The 27043-nt window shown below is 35.7% G+C and overlaps 1 protein-coding gene across 10 annotated transcripts; it reads right to left on the reverse strand.

The window, feature by feature from the left end:
• Nucleotides 1-3544: 3544 nt before the first annotated feature.
• LOC108369166 (sodium-dependent nutrient amino acid transporter 1-like) lies at nucleotides 3545-26663 on the reverse strand. 10 transcript variants are annotated; one of them, XM_017624182.1, is made up of 11 exons: nucleotides 26475-26663; nucleotides 12402-12567; nucleotides 12033-12336; nucleotides 8988-9216; nucleotides 8789-8904; nucleotides 8540-8694; nucleotides 8375-8478; nucleotides 4522-4751; nucleotides 4209-4445; nucleotides 3865-4136; nucleotides 3545-3797 (listed from the first exon to the last, which is right to left on the reverse strand). In XM_017624182.1, exons 2-11 carry the CDS (start codon nucleotides 12504-12506, stop codon nucleotides 3648-3650), a joined length of 1902 nt encoding a protein of 633 aa, XP_017479671.1. In that variant the 5' UTR covers nucleotides 12507-12567; nucleotides 26475-26663; the 3' UTR covers nucleotides 3545-3647. The 10 variants fall into 10 exon arrangements, with proteins under 10 accessions (XP_017479671.1, XP_017479669.1, XP_017479670.1 ...); XM_017624180.1 differs by having other exon boundaries at nucleotides 12402-12681; XM_017624181.1 differs by having other exon boundaries at nucleotides 12402-12711.
• Between the last annotated feature and the right edge of the window lie 380 nt (nucleotides 26664-27043).

Below are 27043 nucleotides of genomic sequence, written 5' to 3' on the forward strand. Positions count from 1 at the left end.
AACTAAAGAGCCTTTATGGACACCTTCATCTTTAAAGTGGCTTTATGAAATCGATCAGCAAAATAAAGCACCCTTTAAATTTTAAAATATTCTTTAATTCTATTATAAAATCGGCCCGTAATTTTTCCGTTTCTGTTTTTAACGTAAAATAAGCCGTGCCATCTTGGAATTCAATCGTATACGCCTTAAATTAGGCACTCTTGAAGCATCTCGAAGATTTCCGTTGATTCCGATAATGTGCCACGTACCCAAGCTATTGTTATGGGACATCTCACGCGTCAACCACGTGGTCTATGATAGACCATCTATCCCCGCAATCTCATAATACGTAGCGTTGTGCTTTTCCTGCAGCAGAAAAGCACGGTGGCGCCTTAGCTCTCGCTGTTTTGGGAATCACCTTCCCGTTTGTATCCATAATTGGTCCCCAAACAAAAAACAAAACGAAAAGAAGGACATGCAAGAAAACAAGCGGTATTCTCAATACAATCTTAACCAAAAGTTCAACTTGAAGTCGGGTTATCATGGACCTACAGCAACAAAACTTTATATACATCCTACTTAGGCAAAAACAAAACATAGAGGTTAAGAAAATTACGTACGTACGTAAAAAAAAGTATTTCTCGTACACCCTAATGTACATGTGTTACACCTTTTTGACACGACATTTTGCTATAAATTTTCATTTTTTGTGGCCTTCTAAACATAAGTAGGAAGTTAAAAATGAAAGAAAAATTTAAATTCGAGTTCTGAAAGTGAAAGTTCATAACGTCCATTGCGTCCCCATCATTGTCAGCGTCGATTAATTGAACACATCTGGGGAGATTCTGTAACCAGTTAGCGACAATTTTCGGATTGCTATCGCACTTTTTGACGCATGATGTGAATATTTTTGCATCACCAAGTGCGAGAACTTTGTGAAAATTTGCTTTAAAATTCTTGACTCCCTAATTACCCCTTTTAGAAAGAAAAGTATGCCGTTTTGTAGCCCACTTTTCTTGACGGTCATGCATATTTTCTTCTACATACGCTGCATGTAAAAATTTAGCAACAAATTCAGTAAAATTGGTAATTCGAAAAAATGTAACCATTTCCTTAAGCAGGGCCAAAATTTATAAAGCTTCTGTTGAATGCTCATATATGTACATAGTTGTCGTAATATAGAAAAATCGTATCTCCACTTTTTACGTATTTACGAAGTGTTTAGCTACTTGATAGCTTTTCGACAAATCTGGTTATTAAAACTGTTTTTTTATTTAATATAAAAATTAAGTATGTTATTATATTTATTTTTATTTGGATCTGGCATCTCTAGTAATCATAAACTCCTTGCCGAAATTGCTTTGACCTTTTGCACTTATTCTATTAGCTATTCTTTCCAGGGATGCCAACTCTTTTAAGGCGAATTTGGAGGAAATTACTGAAAAAATTCCCCTATTTTCTATGGTATTCCCCAAAAAAACGTTTACTATTTAAAGCACTTCATTGTTATTTGTATTAAAAAACCAAGTGATATCAATAATTATGAGATAATAAGGACAATCGTTTTTAATAATATATAAAACTATTACTTCTCAGTATATTTCGCAAAGCATATCTATAATATATGCATGCATATCAGGCATTATTCCTTCGAACTAAAATCAAATTGGTTTTATTTTTAAACAGTTGTTCTGTTTGTAAACTTGCCTCCAAAGTATCAATTCCAAGCCTATTTCTGATCGCAGTTTTTTTTTAATTATTTTGGAAACAATTTCTAAATACTTATTCATAAATACTTACTTTTAATTGACTGCTCAAAACTTTGCCGGACGTTAGCTTGGCACCGAAAGCGAAGTGAGAAATGATGGTGTTAAATATTTATAAAGGTAAAGTGAAAGTGAAAAGTGTCGTAAAGACAGATTGTTATTAGAAGATGTAATTTATTCTCCTAATAGCAATGTTCCACTAAGAATCGTTTCTATAATTAATTCCCCCATAATTTAATGCCATTCCCACGAAAAATTCAAATTTAACCAAATTGGCATCACTGATTCTTTTTTGATATTTAACATTTCTTTTTTGAGTAAATCTAAAAATGTTCACTAACATTCAAATATATTAACAGAACATAGAATAGTTGTCACTTGCCGCAAACTTATAAGCAAAGTTAAAAGTTGAGCTAATTTGTGCATCACTGTCTCCGTCAGCTTTGTTCAGCTAGCTTACTTCATACAAATACATCGATTCAACTTTTTTGGTAACTGCGGTGACGCTATGGACGTCACGCACTCTCACTTTTAGTCCTAAATTTAATATTAAATATAACAAAAAAGGTTCAACTTTTCTAACAAATATCTTTTCAAATTCAGAAAGTTTGAACAAAATCAAAACTGTTAATTAACTACATATAGTATGTTTGTATGTATAAAAGTGGTAAATAGATTTTCCAGTATATTTCAAATACATTTTTAGCTAAAACAATATCCAGACAAAATTTGACAAAAAAATAAGTGATTTGCAAGGTATCATAAATAGTCACATGTATTGTCATACATTTTGTAAAGGTTAAGTATATTCATGGCAACCGCCACACAGACAAATTCATGACTTTTATGATAATATGATTGTTATGACATCCTGTGAATCCCCTTATTTTTTGATTGCAAATAAGTTCTATAGCTTCATTGCTTATTGTAACTTAATGCCACGTCGAAATCTGTTTCATTTTGATTCTCTAAGTTCTACGTTCCGTTAAGTTAAGTTAAGTTAAGTTAAGTTGTCACAATCAGGCTTTAAGCCAATTATTGTTTATCTATATACATACATTTGCACACAAGTGAAATGATGAGTTGGTTAACAATGCATTAAAAAGGGGAACAAATTCCATTTATTTAAAGCTGATTTGCCGAAATAGCAAAATTTGCAACTTTAATTATACATTTAATTATTTTAAACTTTTGTAAATTAGGAAGTGCCACAAAATATATTTGTCCACAAGCATTAAAATGGCTTAGCCAAAATAAAATGAATAAAAAATTGCAAATATTTTTAAAATCGTAACAGAAAAAAATCAGTAATAATACTGGTTTTAAAAAATTTTTAACCAATGTCACAAAACTCACAAATTTTCAAAAACAAAAATAAAAAATCATAAATCGTACCGCACTTCTTCGCTAAAAAAATCGTAAAATAAAAACATCTATATTAATTTGAAAAAGTAGATATAATTTTCTGCATGCTGAGAAAACAATCCGCTTGCCACTTGCCACTACTATACCGCCGGCCTAAAATACGTTTAAGATGTACTAAAACATAATTACGCTTTCTAAAAATCTAGTAAATGCACTTTTTCTCATTTATCTTCTTTTCCACGCTCCTCTACACTGTAATTACCCCAAGAACCGTTTAACGGTAATATCAAAAATCTAGCGTATCAAACGAGTAAAATCTACTGCTTAGTATGTATTCAATAGCAAATAAATATTTTCTTTCATTGAATATAAAAATTTAAAAAAGGGAAATAAGCAATAAAATTAAGCTATGAACCATATTGAAATAAATTTTAAACTAAAAACTTTGCATTTCTTTTTTCCTTAATAAAACTGTGTATTTGAGTTAATCAGGCACTTAAGTACTTCAAAAACATAAACAAAATCAATCGATTGAAATCAACCGAAAATGTTATCATAAATTCGCGACGTCCAACCATGTTCAGGGTTGTGATTCTGTGAATTTTTCATAAATAGTATATACTTTTCCAATTGCTCAGCTGACGCTGGACCCCAGTTGGACTTTGGTTTTATGGCTCGATTGAATTTCTGTTGAAAACATAAATTCATTACACACATTTTATAAAAATTTTCTGATTATTCAACTAACACAAACCTGCATAAAAGTATTGCCCGGCTGCTTGTAGACGGTATATAAAGCCCAAAAGGGCAGTTGACCCACACCAATGAGCCATATCAGCCAAGCAATATTGTAAATATATTCCGGATACTCCATACCCTTATATTCAAGCGGTTTGTAGTTGATCAGCGTATAGACAAGCACGAGAAACATGAGACCAGGTGTGAAAATGGCCCAACAGATGCGCCAATAGAACCCGGTCTTTAGATTGCACATGAACTCAATGTCCTTGCAGAAGCGTTTGACGCCTATAATTATTGAAAAAAAGACATAGGACTTTAAATACTTTACTAAGCAGAGTCTACACGAAACACACTCACCATAAATCCATGAAATAGTCACAATCTCGCCTATGGCCAAGAAAAGTGCAATGAATGAACAACCAAAGAAATCCACCAAATTCAGTAGATATTGTCCGCCAGGTGTTGTATAGATCAGGCCACAAAGGAAGCTGCAGATTGCGAATCCGATTGTGATTGCCCATTGTGGTATGTGATCAAAACGATCCTTAAATACTGTTATAACACACGAAGACATGCCAATATTACTGCCGATACCTTTGAAGAAGGAATAACCCTATTATTATTCTCCGCTCTAACTTTATCTCCAGCGGTTGTCGAAAGCAATACTTACCTAATACGAGGAGCATGAAGAAGAAGAGCACAGCAAAAAATTGCGGTAAATATTTAAATTTTGCTATAGCTTCTGGATATGAGATGAAAGCCAAGCCTGCACCACCCTTAACCACTTTCGATATATCTGTGTTGTTGGTTTCCAGCGCGAGATTGCCAAGTATGCCGAAGATAACACAACCAGCGAGTATTGAGGTAATGGAGTCTATTGTCGTCACGATCATTACGTCCCTGTGGAATGAAAGAATGAACAAATAATCAAAAGTTCTTTATATTTTTGGGTAATTGGGCACGTTCAGAAGGCGCAACAGCTCAGTAACTGTTTCGATTGCACCTGCTGAACGCGTTGTTTTGTACTTCTGATCAACTGAACAGTTGCGTGTTAGATGATCGTAATATTTTTCTGATCATTTGAGACAACGTGTGGTGTGTTTTGAATTTGACAGCTAATGTATGAAGCCGTTCAGAAGACGCATTACGATCACTGATTTTTTAGCAACGGTTGCGCTCAACTTCTGCGCCTTCTGAACCTACCCATTGAGATCTTAAAAAAAGCGTAAGGAAGCAGAATATTCAACGGTGCCTTTAAGGTTCATCAATCTGAAGTTATATTCGTCTAAGTTTTCTTTTTTTTCGAATATTCAATTGAAACTTTTTAGGGTTAAAGCACCAAATTAAGGACAAAAAAGTTATGATGATTAATGATTTGTGAGACTGATGCTATAGTAATAATAGAAACTCAGAAATTATCTATACCCTAATAGAACATCCATATTTAACTACACACATTCAAAAAATATCGATATTCCTATTAAAATATGACACCTAAATCACTTTTAAAAATCCTTGGAATACCTGAAAATAGTCTTCAACACTTTTTCAATTCTCAAATGTCTTATAAAACAAATATACAGTTTTTTTGAACGAATTTCTATCATAAAAATAAGAGTATATTTTGGCACTTCGACTACTAGAGTCGGCTAGTGGTTTTCAGTGAAAGTCGTGATCAGTACTGTCATTTTGTTAATTTATTTTTCCGTTTGGCAACTTTTTCGATTCGGTATTACATGTTTCATAAGCAGAGTAGATCGTCGGCTCTAATAGGCCAATACAGGCCAATTTTGATTACACATTAGAAAGTGCTCCGTAAGAGCCTTCATAAGAAAAGGCATCGCTTTTCTGTTTAAACTCAAGAACAATGTTGTGCGTTGCCTGTTATAGGAAGACCAGGTAAACTTGGAAGTTTCACAAGCCAAAAAGTTGTACCAGCATCCATCAGCTACTAGAATGATGTGATCTCTAACAAACTGTTTCAAAGTTACTATGCTACGGCTACCGTATCCTTTCCGGAAGGTTATCGTACCTTTTTCAGCCAATTCGTCGCACGACTAGAAATATTGATATGATCGATGGTATTCAGTAAGGGACTTTGTCTAAAGCTTTCGGGGTTGCCTGATTGTCATAGAAGATCACACCTTCTTATAAAACTTGAGCCCAATTTTAACAGTTTCAGAATCTTTTGATCTTTTTGGAGATATTTTCGACCACCTGTTTACATATATAGGGTTGTCGATGGTTTAAAGCTTATTCGCTTAAATACTTCCATTAGAATAGCTTTAGTACTTAGTACAGTACTTCTTCATCTTCTGCAACACCTTTGGAAAGGCATGCCGAGTCTTTCTACATGTTTTCCTATTAGACAGTACCCGGTCAGAGCTCCCGCAATGTTAGATATCTTCACTTCTCAGAGAGTATATTCTTCGTGGCCTTTTCCGATCCCATTCAAACGTCGGCCTGGAAATTCGACAAGTCGTACTTTGACTCCATCTGCCTCCAGCTTGTTTGTACATACTTAAGTTCTTTAAGTATTAGCTTGCAAGTTGTGCATGGCAACCCTTGCGTTTTTTATCAGGAAAAATCTGCTTGGTTGTGATTTGCCTTGCAAGTTCGCCTACCATAGAGTTTGCTTCTATGTCCCTAAGATTAGAGGCCCAAGCGAGATGAAGTCTGTTCAGCTTGGCCATATCCTACGGCTTAGGTGGCAGTCCAGCGCAATTTTGGAATAAAATGTGAAAGAGCTCAGAGCTTTGATTTCAGCCTGTCTCTTAATAAAAATTAAGATGTCACCATGATAGCTTAGACCGCAGCGTGGAATATGCAGGGCCTGAAATCAAGCTAAGTTTCCGACTGACATCATAAGTAAAATATAAACGTTTTTTCTAATAGCAGTCGCACCCCGGCAGGTAATGGCAAACCTCTGAGTGTATTTCTGCTCCGGAAAACACCTTTTCATAAAAATACAATCGCCGTACGGAGTCGGCGTAAAACTGTAGGTCCCTCCTCTTTGTGTGACATTAAGGCGCACGCCACAAATCGGCGCAGATGCAAATCGGCCAAACGCTAACAGTGATATCTCTCAGCAAAGAGTAGCGAGCGCTTCCGTCGGTTATCCTACCAAATCCAATGGCAGAAAATCTAAAATAGCATTCAGAGCATCGTTTGTGCATATCATACTACACTAGGGATAGGTAAATTCGATATTCGAAGCTTCGATATTCGAATTTTAGCTCCGAAATGGCGAATTTTTGAAATCGAACTTTGTGTTGCTGCAATTCGGATAACATCGAATTTTTCTAGAAAAATTCGAATTTCATATTTATTTCCAAAAAATCAACTCTTCAACTTTTTTGTTTCTGGTTAAATTTGTCATCACTGTGTGTGGCCCTCCATTTGTCTTAGGGATGCAAGTAAAAAATACATGTTTTCCGATCTGATGCATCGAAACAAAACATCTGTGCCAAGAAGGAACTGTTATTCTTAAATAAAAAAAAAAATAATGTAAAGTATTTTTTTGTTGATTTTTTATTTTAAATTTTTAGAGGCTTTTACGTTAGTAAATAGCACGAAGCTTTTGCCAGAGATGACCCCTAGTAAAATTTTCCGGAGAATAATTTTCTAGAGTATACCAGTCCTCTAACGACCTTCCAAAGTTGCTTTTTGCGGGATTTAATGAAGTAAGGATCAAAATGGCCCTTTTAGGCGGGAGCTAATAGGTTAAAATTATCTACGAAAATATTTCCCATGAAATTTTATTTTATATGTCCTAACCTTTAATTTCGCTCAGATATTTATTTTAACTATTTTTTTGAAAACTACTTAGGCCGAGGCATGAAAACTTTAGTAGGCCATGAAATAAAAATACGAGCTAACTTTCGCAAATCCGCCGAGTGTTTTACTACTGGATTGGTATACTTTCAGAAAATGTTAACAAAGTCCGGGCTGGTTTCGGCTGTCCTACAGTGTAATTTGAGTTTAACTTTTAACTTAACTTTAACTTTTTTTTTTTTATTCTTCAATCACCTCAAAAATATTGTAATTGTTGCATAGTATTTTAAGCACAATACTTCTTTAACTAAATTCGACTTTTCAAACAGGTGGCACCCCTCTTAAATGTTATTAAAAAATAAAGTTCATTTAAAATCATTTCGATTGATACCCATATTGGGGTAATTTATTTAGCTTATTAAATAATTTGATTTTGATTTTCTTACATACATTCATATGGCGCAAAACTAAAACCATATTACACATCTACAGCGCAAGCCTTTTTGAATATCGAACGAACGATACAGATTTTATGACTTGGTTTTAAATATTTAACTCGAAATTTCGAATCGAATAATCGAATGGTTGGGCAATGTTCAAAATTCGGAAAAAATCGAATTTCAACCCCCCACAACCCGTCCCTATACTACACCTTTGCTCTCTGGTGAACAGTCGATTATTCCATACAGGAGAATTCAGTCGTCCAATTAGTGTGATAAAAATTTCAAAAAATTTCATAAATTACTCACTTGTGAACGCGCTTATGAAAATTATTATATGAAGCATACATGATTAGCGTGCCAAAGCAGATGGCTAACGAAAAGAACATCTGTGTAATAGCAGCATACCAAACCTACCATTGAATAAAAATCAAATTAAAACTTAAGTAAACAACTATAATTGACGATACTTACCTCAGGATTAAGTAGCTGATCCCATTGCGGTTTTAGGAAGTAAACTATACCATCCCAGGCGCCAGGCAAAGTTAGTGCGCGCCCGAGTAGAATAAAAAGTACGACATAAGGAAATAAGGCTAGAAAATACGAAGCTTTGCCGGAGCTTTGAATGCCTGAAGAAAAATAAAATTGGAGAAAGCATTAGTAAAGCTCAACACATACATACATACATACATATGTACGTACACGAGTTGTAGTAGAACTTACCTTTAATCAAAGTAACTGCAATCAAAACCCATACCAGAAATAAATAGATCACAAGATCCAAACTTGGCGCCCCGATACCATCTTCAATATTATCCTTTTCGCGCAGCACTACCTTGCTTTAAGTAAGTAAGTAAAACTTAAGTGACTATTTAAGTACATACATGCATATTTATAAATTCATTGTGCCACTCGTACTTACGTGAAATACAACTCTGCTGAGGAGACCAATTTCTCATGAGATGTATTGCCAATTACGCTGGAGTTGTAGGTGGTGATTGACGCACAATTGGCGCCCCATTCCGGCTGACATGTCGCCCAAGGTAGCAATGGCGTGAAGGAGGCGAGTAAGTATTTGATTGTCAGTGCCATAATGGCGGCATAGTAGGTAGTCGCTAATGCTGTAGCGTAAACTTGGCCATACGCAATGCCTGTGGAGTTGGGAATTACGGTTATAATACTTATATCGATACTTTATTTAGTTGTTACTTAAATTAAATATTTTTGTGTACTCATAGAGATTAAGAAGAAATTGAATGATGGAACTTAAAAAAAAATGGAAAATGTTTATTTTACAGTTGTTTGGAGTAAATCAGAAATAGTCGGTGTAAGCGAGGTGAATTTCAGAAGTTTCTCATTTGAGCATAATTGTTTCAATAAACTTTGCTTGTACGAAAAGGCCTTTCGAGCCTCCTATCAATCTACCGTTACACACCAGAGTTTGGCCAGAGCTATTACATACTATACATACTCGTATCTTGCACGCTACGGCGGTTCTACTATGCCAACCTTGCAACCAAAAAGGTGCATTCGAAAGAAATTTTTCTGTAGATGATAAGAGTTTTTATGGTTTCAAAATTGATTGCTTTTTGATTGAATGGATCAATTAAAGGCGAACGCGGATACGAAAACGAATATAAAGACGGGGACGAGTAGGAAAACGAATACGAATACGATAACGACTGCGAAGGCAAATGCGGAGGCCAATAGGAAGGCAATGACAAATACGAATAAAAACCACTGCAAAGACCAACCCAAAAGGACTACGAATACAAGAACGAATACGAATATAAAGACGAATTCGGGGAGTAAAACGAATAAGAAAACGAAACGAATATGTTTACGAAAGTGAAAATCGAATAGGAGGACGAATATAAAGACGAAGACCAAGACTAAAGATGAGGTTAACATTAAACTTAAGATGCATTTCTGCAATATGAAGAGCACTAGAAATTAATGAAAAGAAGTTCCACTTTAGTAGTGTGGTCCAGGCGCAATGGTTTTTGATTTTTTGTTTGTTTTATTTTTTTGTTACCGTTTTATTGTTTTTTAAGAAGGGCTTTTTTATTTTCAAATTTAGTTTAGTTTCGTGTTTTCGCTTCCAGGTGTTTTTGTTTCTGCATCTTCCAGGAGGGTTGTTATGGTTTCAAAATTGGTTGGCAAATGATTCAGGCTATCATTCGCTTATTCGCCTTTTTCTTTCTTTGAAAAAACCCGGTTCTCTATTTTCGAATTACAAAAAAACCGGTGAACCGGCATTATTTTACATAGTTTTCATACAGTGAGAATGCTTAAATATGTTGCAATGAAGTCATGACCAAAAATTACAATAACACTATTAACATTAAAGATACTTAGCATTTATTTAGAACAAAGCAAAGCAAAATAAGTTCAAACTTTTTCTTTAAATCAAAAGTAAAACAAATAAAAATCACTGAAAATTCACGCTTGGTCTCATTTTAAATTTTTTTTTTATACTTTATTGCATTTTTTCTGACTGGAATGAACAATCCTCGCATCATTAATTCCAGAAATAACAAAGGCGGTGACGTGGTGGTCGATGTCCAGAGTATGAGGGAATACTTTCTTATTCAATTGAATGATACTTGCACTGAAACCAGCAGAAAAGATAAACTCTAGCATCCAGTCGAGGACGAGAATAGCAGTTTCGTGGGTGAGAGGCAACTAGTCTGCCAGAGTTCGGCGTTGAGGAGTTGATAGAGTGCATGAATCATGTTTTGTGAAGGCAGATTCGGATTTCGGCACTCAGGACAGTTGCTATTTCGAAAAGGTGTAGCACTTTGGTTATTCGGAAATACGCATTCCAGCCTTGAAATCCAACAGAGAATCACTCCTGCCAACAATTGTCGTTTTGGGCTGAACAGGCAATTGTGAAGTAAAGCCCATATAAAACCCACTCTCTATCCCTCATTATTCCTGTACTTGTATATGTCGCAGAAATGTGGTCAGTGACAAAATTCAATGAGGACAATAATGAGCTCTTACTCGGCGATGGCTCATACCGCATACGATAGAACTTTGGGCTTTGCGAACTTTACAACCACATAGACATAGTGCACGGCGGCCTTGTTGGCTTGATGAGGACGTGGTTGGTGCAATTATTCCAGACCTGGAAGTATTCAACTCGTTACCCGCTGGTGTTAGCAGGGGAAGAGGAAGGTCCCTTCTATGATGGAAAGACATACTGTAGGAGAATTTGGCTCCACTTGGCAGAAAAGAGAAACGACTGCCGTGCTTTATAGGGCTCGGCCAAACTCGTTAAAACGATCGAGCATGTTTACTAATAACAATTAATGCTCGTATTAATGGAATAGGAAAGCTGTATAGAGTCCTTGGCAGAATCAACGTAGATCATGGGAGTATTTAACAGTCGTATTTTCAGACAGATTCGAATTAAGCGTATCCAATCAGGCTCTGGGAGGAAGCTTGGCAAATGTAAACGATAGAAAACAATTTGAAGACTCTAAGAACATTATGGTGGCCCACTCAGTTAAAGAATATTGCTAAAAAAGTTGGGGCCCTCACAAACAATGGTGAAATTTAACACCAACAACATTTGCAACAGAATTTGGAACTAGAAACGTGTACGGGATATCGGTATCCGCGGAACCCACGGTAGTAGTTTTAAAATGACCGGAATGTGGGGTACCGGGAGATGTTTAAAATTCTGGGGTTGGGAGGGGAAACATCATTTCCCGACACACTCGATTAAACCCGCGACCTCCAGAAATACAGAAAATCTTAACAGAACACAAGATGTGATATCTTTCATTATGACGAGAGTAGAATATATATTTCTAAACTATACATATATCCATTACGCTAATTATGCTTGTTTAACTACAACATCCGATTTAGGAGGAACACTTTTTCGGATTATCTAGCAGAATTTCTTTATCTAATTGAATACTTAAATTAAAAAATCAAAAGTTCTGCAACAAATCACCTTTCATAATGGGTGCCATGTCGAACACCTTCACTGCACCGCGGCTTGCAAACTGTCCGATCAGCACCTCCATATAGTAGATGGGACGCCCGATGAGCAAGAGCACAATGACATAGGGTATAACGAAAGCGCCACCCCCATTCTCCAGCGCTATGAAAGGAAAACGCCACACATTGCCCAAACCCACAGAGAGAGCTATGCATGAAAAGAGAAATTCTATTTCGCGGCTCCATTTATCGCGTTCACCACCACTAGCTGGCAGAATATCCTCCGCTACACTGCTGATGACGACCTGTGAAGTGGACTTTAGTTTCACATGTGAAAGTATATGTATTATGTTTTAAATAAATTTTTGTTTTCTTCGCTTACCGCTTCATCGTGTTTCACTCGTTCAATGTTTGTATGCAAACTATTTTCTGGGTGCAGTGGATCGGCTTCGTCCGCTATAAATTTGTTGAATTGTGCTTTGGGCATATTTGCATTGATTTAATACGTTAATGGCGCGAAAGTTCGAAACATGTGCTACTGATGCAAACTGATAGGAAAGGTATTTTCCAAAATATTCCGCTTATACTTAGATTTGTATGTGGTTATGTATTTATACTCAAGGCTTGCCGATCGTGAGATTGCAGTTTGATCTTGAGTTGATCTTTTGAAAAACGAATCGTACTGCAATTTACTGATTACGCACACGCGAAACTAATTAATATGTAATACGAAGCAGCAAAAAAGCTAATGCATTTTCAAACAATGTTTGTAAATACATATATCTGGTATTATAGCATCTATCAAAGACGGCATCAGTCAAATACAGATCAATTATATGTGATTAGAAATTGAATTTATTTTCACTCTATAATCTGCTTCAAATGTTAAAATCATTGACCCCGAATCCATCTGCTCTGATGTCATTATTTTCGATTTCAAACTACGGTGGAAACTTTCAACTGCCCTCATGAAATAACAAGATGGGTACAATGTAAGAGAATCCCATCTATGGCTGGATTGTCGGCTCTGTTACACTGAGAAAAGAGTATAGTTACTTTTTATTTAACTAAATATGTTTCTCTCAACACATGATTTGGTTAGCTGATTTCATTTTCAGTATACCAGCTCATCCAGGAAAGACTCCAGAAATGATAGACTTACCCTAAGCCCAAAATTTTAAGGCGGATTTCAAACGTTAGATTAAAAAGTAAAACTTGCTCTAGAAACACTATAAGGACAGTACAGCAAAGTTAGGCTATTGGGTTGAGCCATATGGTCTAACCCTACGAAAACAGATTTGGTGCCACAATACCTCTTCGAATTTAAGGAAGAATGCTTCTAAGCGATTTGACAGCGCGAAGCACAAATAATGTAGTTTGGGTGTCCGGGCACATAAATATTCCTGGAAACAGCATTGCGAACAAGTTGGCACGGAAGAGCTAATATGCAGTCATTAAATTCTGCCCCAAATGCCGTCAGGCGAACTATCTTCAAACTAACGACGGCAAAATTGAAAATGACAATCACAGGTGGTCCACGAATTAATGGGAACAGGTCTGAGTATCTAGTTATCCTTGATCATCCCTCCGTTCGCTTAGAGGTTGCTTTTATCATCGAACACTGTATAATGGGAATACGGAGAGAGCGTAAAGGCCTTCGTGCTACGAGGAGGAGGTGAAAATTATCGGGCACTTTATCTACAACTGCGCTGGCTTGTCCTAAATACGGCAACATAATCTGAAACATGGAACGAAGAACTGTATGAGCTTTACAACGCCATGGACACAGTGAATTAAAATACGGCGGCTTCTCTGGTTTGGACATGTTGTTCGGATGGACAGCGACGCTTCAACTTTGAAAGTATTCAACTCGGAACTCGCTGGTGACAAACGAGGGCGAGGGAATCCCCCACTGCTAAAGAAAGACTAAGGGGAAGGACTTGGCTTAACCTAGCAATTCCAATTGCCGCCATTTAACACAGAATAGAAACGACTGGCATGCGTTGTTGAACTCGGCCAAAGGATCCTTGAGTATTTACAACCTTCTCCGCTGTGTGGATCCTTTACATGGGAAAGTAGATGTGGTACATAGCAAGTCACACTAGTAATATCACAATAGACCTTCTGGCTGATATATGACTCCACATTCCGTCAACGTAACTTAACCTAAGCTATAGCGAAGCCCAACGGCGAAATATTCTCCGTAGAACAAAATAAGCTTTAACAATTGTTCATTTTCTTTTTTTTTTACTAATATTAAATAAGAATGGTAAAGGCACACGCCCCGGCAAGATGAATTGCAAGGCTGAGCTCGCCAAATTTTTTGTACTCTCTGCACTTTCCTCCAAATATTTTTCTATTAGGCTGAAATTGATTTATGCCTAAAATCGAACCAAAAAACGTACTTTCAACACGTTTTGAAATGAAGGACTAAATAGATTTTTTTTTAGATAAAGTGCGGATGGTCACCGTAAGCATAATTGAAACAAAAGGACCAGCGGCGCCACATGTGTGCGAACTACAGGGCAATGAGAAATTTACTAGTACATATAATCGATCGAAAATCTTCCGAAATCAGAAATGGTGCCTTTTAGCAAAACGCATGTGGTTGGTAAACAACCCTAGTCCAGACCTGACTAGGTTACATATATGTAATTGAAAAAATGCAAAATTTCGGTTTTGAAGCATCCCTAGGTGCAAAAAAGAATCATGGTTTCGCTTAGAGTTGTTCTGGAGATAAAAAATATATAGCGTGAAAGCGGAAGAGCATAATAAGTACTGTCAAACGCGCCTTTCATATTTTTAAAGAAGTATTAAGATCATGGAAGACTTGTAGAAAAATTATGTGGAACCAGTTGTGGGGGGTGTTTTTAATGAAATTAAAAACGAATTACGTTCACATATGACACAGATTTTTTTATTACTTCGAAATTCTACTCTGGATAATTCGGCTTATGGTAGATCTAAGAAATCTAAAACTTCTTTTCGGTAACTCAGGCATAGTAGCACATAGTGCTTGAAGCCCTTGCTTAGTACTGGCCTTATAGGTATTCCATCAAGATTTACCCAGTGGCCCATATATGATACCTATGGTGACCATATGGTATGTTCACGAATTGTGACCCGTAATCATTACTACCAGGGTTCGCAATTCCCTCTTTGTCTGGTTTTGAAGGAATTTTTGCACTTCTTTAGGAAAGATTTAATTGTTTTGCAGGCGTCAGTATATCAGCAAGGGAGATTCTTGATGTAGCTGGCAGCTCCTGCTATACTCTTTCACTTATATTAGATCATCCAAAGGCTCGTAGTTCACTAATTACGTCAGCAGTTACATGAAAGTCACAGTGTCGTAGTAACCACAAAATATTAAGCTTTTATATATTTCCGGACAATTCTTAAATAAGCTGTTTCTTGGGAATCTACATCAGCTTGTTTGACAATGGAGACTTTGATTTGCTATACGCACTACCTTTTGCCAAGTACCAGTCCTTTATCTTAAGCATTGCAACCACTTCCTATTGCGAAATTATTTTCATTGTATCTTAAGCGGGAAAGCAATTATAATCTGCGTCCAGATGTCAGTTCCATTTTCCGTCTTGCTGTCGTCTGTTGCCCATGAGAGTGTCTGGCTATTTTTGAAGTAGGAAAGCTACCGAGGTACTTTCTCCGAAAAGTGAAACTGGGGATCAGTTTGTCATTTGAGGACAAAAAATTCTTAATATCTGACAAACCTTCGAAACAAGTTGGAGCTCCGCTCATCCCTAATCCAGAATAATTACGCCATATCATATCTTCATCGCTAAATCCAGGGTTTGTAGCTTCAACAGAGCATTAAGAAACCGCGTGTTTACCCAGACAACTCTAAGGGCCAGTTTTTCAGTGCCAGTTTAAACTTAGATTAAGTAAACTGAGTTCAAAATGAATAGCTGGCTGACATTTGCTTGGCTGATGTTAGTTTAAACTAGCCAGATCAGGCGCTTAGCCTTAGTTTAAACTACGGCCGTGCACTGAAAAACTGGCCCTAAGAAATTTCTCTTGCGCTAATACACAAACGTCATCTTTTAAGATGGGGTACGATTGATCTTTGCATTTCCTTTGATGTGGAATTGGCTACCAAACAGCACAAGTGTGGTGGAAGTACACCGACTTGAGGTCATCCCCTTGCATCCTATTAATTTGTACAAATATCATCTTTACGAGCGATATTCCAGATAATATGCAGTGGTTTCGCCTTAAGATTGTCTCATCCACCCCATGTCACCTGTCTGCTGAGCACTTATAGTCAAAGTTAGGGTTGTCAAAAGTCCCTTCAGCATCAGCTAAGCCTTCCTTCCACCTGCATTCGGTTTCATTTCAATCTTTGCTACAAGGTCCTCCGGACATTGCACTCTGGAAATAACCCTTGGTATAATGTAGATACTTTAAACATAGCGTTATATGCTCTTTAACATTAAAGATGTCAGACTTATCAGAATGAAGCATATTGCTAACGCACAATCGCCTTTTCCTTGTTTGGGAATCGAACGTTTCTCCAAAAAGTGGGTATATGGTTAAACGACAGGCAAGCGTTAAACATTTTTATCAGTGGCTTTATGAGCCTTCCTCTCCCACGCTTTACCACCTTGAGATATACGCTTCTGGTGAGGGTACGGATGAAACGATACGAGTAAATACAAGTACATACTCGATACTTATGGGCTGTATCCACCTTCAGACCATACAAATCGTCAGAACCTAATGCGATCTACCTTTGCTTCCTTTAGCAAGCAATTAGGCATGTACATGCATACATACTATATAGATACGGTGACCATATTATGAGAGAGAGAATACGGGACAAAAAATAAGTTTGCAAATTTTTTCCACAACAGCTTACATATTAGGTATATTCGACCATTTTTTTGAAAGCGAATCAAATGAGCAGCACTTTCCACTCGCAAAACCGCAAACCAAATTTTTTTCAAAAGATTCTAATTAAAAAGTTTTAAATTTTGGTGAAACATTTGCAGAATTAATTCTTATAGTTTTTTTGCACAAAGTTGGAAATTCGGTATTATATATTTCATAAAATAAATAATAAACATTAAATAAACTAAGGAAAAACTTACTAAAATGTCGAGTCGCAATTTCTATTTTGGTCACTGTATGTACTTCTCAATTCGTGTCACAGGTATTCAGATTAGAAAATAATAACTGTTTATGGAGAAAATTGCGATCATATACCAACATCCTTAAAACTCCATCATAGGCATGCCATTTTAATGAGCTGTTAAGGCGTCGAAACGCCGAATACGGGACAAATACAGGGCATTAAAAGAAAAACAGAACACTTGACGTCCCATATAAAATAAAGAAACAATGGGTCAAAAAAGAGGACTGTCCCATATAATACAGGACGGATGGTCACCGTATATATATAAACCCTTGTCTTTACTACCAGTGTTGCCATTTGAAATATTTCCGACTACATTGAACTTTTTTATTTGGACTTAGCTTTTAGCTTTTACTTGAAATTACTTAGCTTTTTTTAGCTTTTTACTTTTGCTCAAAATATTAAGTGCAAATTTAAATAGTGTAAACATGTTTTATGCAATTATTATTGTTAGGTATGGAATGCAAAACAAATACAAATCGATGTCTGAGTGGAATATCAAGCTATCTCGGTGGCCAGTTCGAAAACGTCCTATATCAGAAAATTTTTCAACAACGCCCCATTTTAGAATTTGATTGAAAAACATCCTATATCAGCACATTTTTAATGGATTTTCGTTTAATTCTGAAAAAGGGCATTCTTGAAAAGCTTTCTGAGAGCGTTTTCGACCTGGCTGTCGCGATAGGTCGATCTGTCGGCATGTGAGAAGCTGGCCTCGAGTTGTACTCACCGGGGAAAGAGTGGGAGTACTTTTTCTTTGGTAAGTTTATTAGGGGGATACTAAAGTATTGGTTTTCGCGCGATGGGGCTAAATATCACACCGAATCGTCACTGTTTACTGAACAATGATGTGGAACCAAAACTTTGTCTTAAGTTGCCTTAATTGTGTGAGGCAACGAAATATGTTTACTTAAGTACAAAACAAGTTGTTATGATGTTATAATAACGACAAAAAATATTTGATTTCTTAATTTAGCTATTTTTCTAAGACATAACTAAAACTTTAATTTAGCTTAATTTTTTTGACCACTTAGCCTTTTCTCTGAAAAAGTTCTGGAAACACTGCTTACTACCCAGATCAGATTCCCAACAGATGAACAGAGACTAAGCTTACATTCTTACCGAAGGCAGTAAAACCTGCCAGCTAGCTTTGTCTTACCGACATGGAAGAATTTGCGTTATGTCCAGCAATCTGGCCACCTTACTGGCACTGACGTCTCAAGGAATTAGAAATCTCCCCATATAACAATTTTTTTAAATAAAAATGTCCCTGGCTTCGACCTTAACTTGCTTCAATGAAGGTTCTGATTTTTTTTTTTAGTAAGCCGGCGATTCCTCTGAAAGACGCACCATTGTATTGCGCTATTGATTTCTATCTCGGTCAGCTATCACTGCTTTGAAATCCGCAACTTCACACAACTTATAAATGCATATAGAGGCGATTAAAAGTAGTATAGCGCCACTTTTTTCTAGCTCAAGTTCAATGCTCTACTTGAAATAAATGTTCTATCTACAATTTAATTTATAATTATCATGCAACTATGTATAGGATGAATGTGCACTTGTATGTATATTAAATAAAAAATTATACTAATAAATTAATATAATCAATTAATGTTTGCACAGCACATGCTGGGTTGAGACGCAAAGAAAAGGTGAATAGTCGCTCCACGATGCTGATGCAGAACTGGCTACCGCAGCACAAAACCGCCTTTAGCTTGGATTTTTTATCAATGATTTATACCTGTGAATGTATTGCTGCTGTATACAAAATTCGACAATCTTGTCAAATATGGTTGTGTGTGGCTATTATGTAAGCCAAGAGGGTACGAATTCTTAATTATTCTTTTCTTTGGTCATAAGGTTGGATCGCAGACCCAAAGCTGATGAAATATTTTCAATGATGACATGTCACCCCTNGCAGTGACCTTACTTACCAGAGAGAGAGTGGTCCGAAGTGGCCCAATGATTGCATTAAGGGTTGCCCGCTGTTCTTGCTCCAGCTTTCTAACTACTCTAGTACTTACTTTCGCTTCCACTAGACAACGGCTCTATTTAAAATTATGAGCTTAACTGCCCTTTTATAGGTCCACTGCCCACTCATAATTTCTCGGAAAAGTCTTCTCCACTCTTCTCATGATAACTTCCTACGTATCTACTTAGAATCAAACACAAGTGCTCGACTATCTCAGGAATCGAAAATCGGATGCCTTCAGTTGAGAATAGAGTCGAGGATGGGTATTTTAGATACCATAGTGAGAAAAGAAAGTTCGTCTTAGTAGGATTTACGGTGAGTCCAGCACTCGCAGCTCACTTAGTCACCAAGTTTAAGTGCATTTGAATCTGATCATAAAGGTTATTATGAAATTTGCCCCTGGTGAGAGAACACCATCTTGTAGTGCGCCTTTGCTTAGCCTACGCTGGAGGTATACTTAGTTACGCTTACCCTTACTGTGCGCTTGTTGAGCTCCTGATGCGCAATCTCTAGGAATCCTAATTCCAATGTTCATATCACTCAGTCTCGGAAGGGTTTTGCCAACTGAGCAAATTTAGAGCAGTCTCCCGTACCACTGATTTAAGTTTATCGCTCAAACAAGGCGACGCTCATCCAACAGGTCACTGAAAGCGCTGCCCTGCAATCTCTCGGTCCGAAATCGGAGGCTTCTCCTGAAGCTGCACTGCATGAAAAATGGGCAAATGAAGCGCAAGCGAGTCCTCACTACTCATAATCAAGTACATACTTATTTTCATCTGAGATTGCCTCCTCCACGGACTTGGCTCATGCGAATTGGAAGGTCTAAGCAAATAGGAATGTAGTCAATAGAATGTAATGTTTCCTTATCCAACAAGCACCTTAGTACCTTGTGAAATAACTTCAATATTTAAATGTAAACTTGTTGTTTACTATATGTGCATAATTAGACTGTAAAAAAACGCATATCTTAAATTGCCAGAGCTTAATCTTTATAAATTGATGTCAACGAACTTTGTTTGCACATAAAGAAAGAAAATTTACATTATAAATTGTAAAGGAAATGAATCATTTAATCATTATTGATTGCATAGTCAGCACTTACTTATAAACAATGGTAATTAAGGAATTTCATTTCATTGTTATTCAGATTTTTTTGAGATAAATTTAGTTTTAAGTAGATATTTATAAAAAATAAACATTGCATACAAATAGGTCTTTCATTAATTTATGCATTGCTGTTATCAGCTAATCTTATTTCAAGTTTTTTTTTATTAAGACGCACAGTGCTTCCCTTCCATATAATATGTGGCAAAAATAGAATTATGGACGAATTTAAATGGAAATTCGCTTTCTAGTAAATTGAAGACCTTAAATTGAAAAATGCAATTTGTTTTGGGATAACTTTCATACTTTCACTATAAATGCGGTTTGAATTTGACAATTTTTGTTCTTGTGGCATTTACATAGGTACATTTTCTAAACTGAGGTGTCAAATGACAGGGTTTGGCCTGTAGATGTGTAATAAAGTTTTATTTTATTACAATTGTTTAATAAGTTAAATGAATTAGTTATTACAAAAAGAGTATCGATTGAAATGGCTTATTCCTAAACGACACGTGGAAGGGTTGCCACATGTTTAAAAAATCGAATTAATTTTAATTAAGGGAATAAGGTAACTGAAATATGTATATCAATATGGGTATCAGACAAAAGAAAAATTTGACACATTTAGCAAGAATAAATAAAAGAATAAGTATAAGAAATATACCCATCTTAACAATTCAATTAACTTATTAAAAAATTTGAATACAATTTTTCAACAGGTGGCAACGCTTAAAAAAATAAAGATTTTTAATCTGGCACTTCATTTTTGAAAATAGAGCGAATCGTGCAAATCTGATGGCACTGACAATAAATGAAAAAATGATTTTTTGCATTAGCAAAAAACGCATTCTTCAAAAAGTGCAACAAATAAGCAGGTTTTTATTTCTGAATTCGAAAGTTAAAAACCGGTATTATTCAATAAAATAATAAATAATAACGTATTTTGACATATATTTTTTATTCATTCCATTAAAATTTACCTTTTTTTTTTAATTTTTATTAAAAAAAATGTTTTTCTGGATTACGACAGGGACACCCTGTGTTTAATTTTATTCCAAAATTTGTATTTCTGTAGTTTTCTACTATCTATATGTAAATAAAAAAAGTCAAACCTACATTTTATTTCAAAGAATGTATTTTAGACATTTATTTCCGTGAAGAGCTTACGCATGGCTGTGCTCTTACAAAAATTCTTAGTATAAAATGTATCCACTTTAGTGGCTTCCTGGCGGCATATAATTTATTTTATAGGGAAATTTCTGTTTAATTCTTCTTAGTGGATAAATTACCTTTCCAAAAATATCAAACACGTTCACATTGCAGACAACGAATTTTTCGATTTTTGCTCACTTAGGCGGCATTGTGAGACGGCTCGTTTTGTTATTAAGGAAAACAATGGTCAACATTCAACATATTGGCGCCGCACAGGAGGAAATATCGGAAAAATTCTAGCCGCGGCGCCATTATAAAAGCGTATGAGCGTATTTTTCATTTTTCTTTAAATATGTTTATTTTATTATTAGTTAATTTAAATGTTAAAATGTTAAATAAAAGTAATAGTTAAATGAATTAAAAAAAAAATAAAAATATTGAATACTAGATCGCCCCCACCCGCTTCGCTGAGTGTATGAAATTTTTGCGTGCTACATTGAGTAAAATTTTTTTCAAGAAAACTCGATGCAAAAACAGGAGGTTTAAAATTTGTTTAACCATCTTCAAAATATTTTCAAACTAAAACTTTCTTAGACTTATCACTTGTCATACTTTTTCAATTCAATTGATATTTTAAACTTCCATCCCTTTACATGTAGATTAGAAATGAAGCCATTTTCAAATCATTTTGATTGATTCCCACATTGTAATAATTCATTTAAAATATTGAATAGTTTAAATTTAACCTTTTAAACAGTTGGCAACCTTTTTAAACCTCTTTCGTCTAACACTCATATTGTGATACATATTCAAAACCATTTCGATTCATACCAATCTATATCAATATATATTTTGAAAGCCATTTTTTTTTGTGCGCAAAGCTCGAGAACGGCCGAACCGATGTTTTTTTAAATTTCCGATATCTGATTCGGACGTCTCAAGGATTATTATAGGCTAAACAAAATTTCGAAAATAGATGGGGCGTGGAACCTCCCATAAAAACCGAATTTTTCATACCGAATATCTCTGGAAGTGTTCATGGTAGAGTACTGGAGCTTGGTGTGGAGATATATGAAATCAATCTTATACTCATGGAGAAAAACGGGCTATCTGTAGGTGTGTTTGTGAGTGAAATCCTCCTAAAACGGAGTTTTTTGTGTGTTTTTGAGTAACTCTGGATAATGTAGATTCACAAATTCACCCGCCACTTTGGCTAATATTCAAAATATGTATTGGTAACGGTAAAGGCAATACTATTGCAAAAAAGAGCTGCCACGTGGCGCTGGAGTGATTACGAATAATCGCCAAGTTAGAAAAGGTGCCGTGAATGTCAGAATAAATAAACCTGTTGCACCATTGAGTATATCGAATTTTTATGTGTTACGATTGGCCCAATGTATGTGACTTTTGCCAGTATTGTTATGCTTTAAAGCTTCATTCGAAGACACCTGGGTTGAGTTGTGCAGGGGTAAATCTCAAATCACCACCGATAAATCAACCGCCAAAAACCATCGCGCGCCTTTCACTGTAATAAATTCAAGTAAAAAAAATTATTTTCATTTAAACTGCTTTCGTGAAACTTACTTTTAAGGTATTTAGTCTGAAATAAGTCTATGTATATTGGATTTCTGTAGAACAATTATAGGCATCCATTTTGAAATTGCTACCAACTATACGATAAAGTTTCTTGGACAGATTTACTTTAGAACCGGATCATTGTTGCCGCCAGGGAGTGAAGAGGAAATGTTCTTCAAATTTATTTCGTTGTGAGATTAACCGTTCTATGAAATGTTACACAATTAGAGAATTTCAGGAACTTCATCACGGACATAACGCTTTCGTTAGGTTATTTAAGGCGGAAAACGACCACCAAACCATAATTTTAGCCGATGTGCGTGCCAATGGAAATCGTAAACGTGAATTGTTGGTGAAAATGTTGGGCCAAAAAGTTTCAATAAAAAAAATAAAAATTTTGTGCGTACGAAGTTCGCCGGGTCTGCAAGTATTATAATATTTCATTTAAACTAAATAAGTGAATTTTTTTAAAATGTGGCAACCCTTGTGAAAGACTTCAATATTATTCAAAACTTTAAAACTTAAGGTTTCTTAACAATATTTTGTTTGACAACCATATTTTAATTCTTCAGATGGCTTGCGTATAATTAATTTAAATTTTACTTTTCAAACAGGTGGCAAGCCTTTTCAAAATATAATAAACTACAGCTTTTTTAAGCCTCTTGACATCCATTTTTTTAATATAATTTGCAAATAAATAAATCCCGTAATTGAAGTTGAATTAGATGTTTTATAAAGGTGGCAGCCCTCTTCCATGAGCAGAGAATGATTATTTATATCTCCATACCAAGTTCCGGTAATCTACCAATAATATTTCCTGCAGTATGAAAAATTCCGTTTGTATGGGAGGTGCCACGCCCTCTTGCCTTATCGAGATTGTGAGAGAGTGTACAAAATTTCATGATGATCGGTTGAATAGTTAAAGCGTGAAAGCGTAGCAAACAAACAAACTCACTTTCGGATTTATAATAGTAAGTAAGGACTGCACTGGCATTGAGACTCGAATTAATTCGCATTACTGCTATCTGTCAAGGTTCAATTTTGATCAGATCAACTGCACCGTTAATACGGATCAATATTGCCCGTCTGAGTATGATTTTAGAGTGAAAAGTTGCTAAGTCTGCTTTTTTAATGAAAACTCATATTTTGATATAGGAGTATTTCTAAACTGGCGTTACGTGACGCTCGTATGACAAAATGTTTGTTAAAAAAAATAATTGTAAGTCAAAATTTTAAAAAAGTTTATCTAGATTTGCATAGCAATTAAATGGCCCCTTATTCAGTAAAACAAATTACAGCTGTTGGTAATAGCGATTAAAAGATATTAGTAAACATATGCGCTAAGGCCAAAATAATACGAAATCTTTCAATAACGATCGAATCCTTCTGATTCGTTTAATTTAGCTTTGCTTTAAATAGGCAACCTATCATATTCAAAGTTTTGCAAACTACTTGAAAAAAGGGATATTGAAAGTTTTTTCTCTCCTCTAAAATTTGTAACAATGCACTTAGCAACTTTTCACTATAAGCTAGCGATATTGCACCGTCATCGGGTTCTGAGCTGGGTACGAAATTTCAAGTCTCTAGCTCATCGAGGAGTTGGTTTAAAATTTATTATAATATTTGACCCAAACAAACATACTTACATATCGATACCTGAGTAGAAGATCGTCCTATCTCGGCAGCCAGTTCGAGAACGCCCTACTTCAAAGCCTGATTGAAGAACGCCGTATTTTAGAATTTGATTGAAAAACGCCCTATCTCAGCACATTTTCAATGTATTTTCAGCTGAGATACGGCGTTTTTGAACGGAATTCTGAAGTAGGCCGTTCTTGAAAAGTTTCCTAAGATAAGGCGTTATCGAACTGGCTGCCGAGATAGGCCGATCTTCCACTCAGCTGACGATATATGAATACATACACAACAAATTAAATAAAAACTTGTAATAAAAAGCGAAAATTTCATAACTGGGTTTGATGAAGGAACCAAACTATTCAAGTGGCTTCCTGATTTTCACCTTTTTTATCTTTGAATATAAATACATTCAGCTATATTCTGTATATACATACGGGTCATTCCGTGTAAAAGATGAAAACGACATACATTTTCAAATTCCCTAGTTATCTCTATTTTAGTTGTAACATCTTTTTAATTGACTAAATTCCTTTAAACTGCTGAAATGATGGTTACATGAACTAAGAAATCGATTGGTATTTTTTTTAAGGAATTTTATACATTAGTTATTTATTTATGTTAAAAAAAATATCTTTCGCTTTGTATTTGTTCCGACGACGTAGTTATAATTCACAATTGATCACATGTGCCACCTATCACTATGGAATAGGCCATATGCTTTATTCAGCTCAAAGTAATAATGATTTTTAAAGTTTTAGGGGTTGCTTTTGACACTTTGCCCTCCTTCTCTGCGTACACAAATGTACAACAAGTAATTTTTAGCAAAAAAAAAACCGACTTCAACTCTCATATAAAAAAAAATATATATCTCATGATCCGCTGATCGGATCTTAACCAGATTAGTGTGGGACCACCTCTGAGACACTACCTTTCCGATGCACAAAGACGGTTGACGTGGTCCAAAGTTATGCGGTAACATACATAAAAAAAAAAAAAAAAAATATTCCGACGAACTGATAAACTCCTCCTTTTTTGGAAGTCGGTTAAAAATGTACACGAAAGTACAAAGCAGTTGAGGCAAAGACAAAAAAACGCTGTTGGAAACCAACACACATAAAGGATTTACATAAACTTTGCTGCGTCTGTATGGTGGACGAGAAACTTGTAGAAAGCAGTGGATGAAGCTTCAGACCTGACAGAACGTCGTACTTGTGTTCGGCCATGCCTACTGATGACGGCTGAACACATTTAGATAGATACGCTCGGAGGTTTGTCATTGCCCACGGCTATTAGAAAAAGCTTGTTTTTAATATTTTGATGTTGGTCGGAAACTGGGCTTGAACCCAGCTCCTGCGGGATGGTAGCGCTCACTGCTAACCACTACTTCTGCGGATGGAATTTCGCGCATTTCGAAGAAGAAAAGGTTCTGTCGTAGAGTATTTAGTCCATGTAAGCCGCTGGGAACTTTAAAGAAGTGTCATTGCCTTGTGGATAGATTAAGAGCCAGTACAGCGCCCTAATTAGCTCGTACTAAACTAGTAGTTCCATTAGCATAACACACATCTCTAACGAAATATATTTATAACCTTTATTAAAAAACCTTTTTCTCATCTCTAAACCAAGTAAAACGCTGCAACTACTTTCTTAATAGTATCAGTCGAAGCCCGTATTCCAGCAGATTTTTTTTTAATCTCTTACGAAAAATCCAAGAAAATGTTCGGGGTAATCAGTGAATTTGCAGCATTGACTCTCCAACAAAATTGTGGTATTAAAATTACACAGCACTTGTAATTTTATTTTTTTTTAATGTTTAAATTTATAGAAAATTGCATGTTTAATTAACAAAAGGCTTTCCACTTTACTCTTAATTGACTAACAGCTCGCGTCTACGGCACTCTACAAAAAATTTCCGAGGATTCACTAACTGCCGCGATCGCGCACTACAAACATATTTATTAGCAAATTGTTCGCCAGGATTGCTTGTATCTCAAAATTCGGTTACGCGAATTACAACCGCGTGGTGACAGTTCAAAATAACGACTGAATTGTGTTCAAAACGACGGTGCAACGAAGTGAACGATCTTGCAAATCTAAAATATTCATAGATAATGCCGATTTTTTATGCGCATGTGAGTGCACTCATAGGAGTATGAGTATTTAAATACATACGCGCATGCATAGTCACTTACATACATATGTATATGTTAAACCAAAAGCTCATGTGCAATTAGATAGAAAGCTAAGATTTGATGTGAAATAAGGAATCTCTAAATAATTTAAATACGTACACAAATTATTTAGAATCTCCGTCAAATGCCAGCATAAGCCCCTAAATAGCTATGTAGTACATACCAATAGTCACATTTACACACATTCATATCTACTGTGGCATTTTATTTAAACAATTTATGNGATGTGAAATAAGGAATCT

Source organism: Rhagoletis zephyria, unplaced genomic scaffold (genome assembly GCF_001687245.7).
Source record: "Rhagoletis zephyria isolate East Lansing unplaced genomic scaffold, Rhagoletis_zephyria_1.1 Rzeph_scaffold_03521, whole genome shotgun sequence".
NCBI classification, from domain to species: Eukaryota; Metazoa; Arthropoda; class Insecta; order Diptera; family Tephritidae; genus Rhagoletis; species Rhagoletis zephyria.

Coding starts and splice junctions, on each gene's coding strand:
- LOC108369166 (XM_017624182.1), bottom strand. CDS start 12,506: ATGCCCAAAGCACAATTCAACAAATTTATAGCGGACGAAGCCGATCCA. Junction 4,446..4,521: donor CTTCATGCTCCTCGTATTAG/GTAAGTATTGCT, acceptor CCTTCTTCAAAG/GTATCGGCAGTAATATTGGC. Junction 4,137..4,208: donor GACTATTTCATGGATTTATG/GTGAGTGTGTTT, acceptor CAATAATTATAG/GCGTCAAACGCTTCTGCAAG.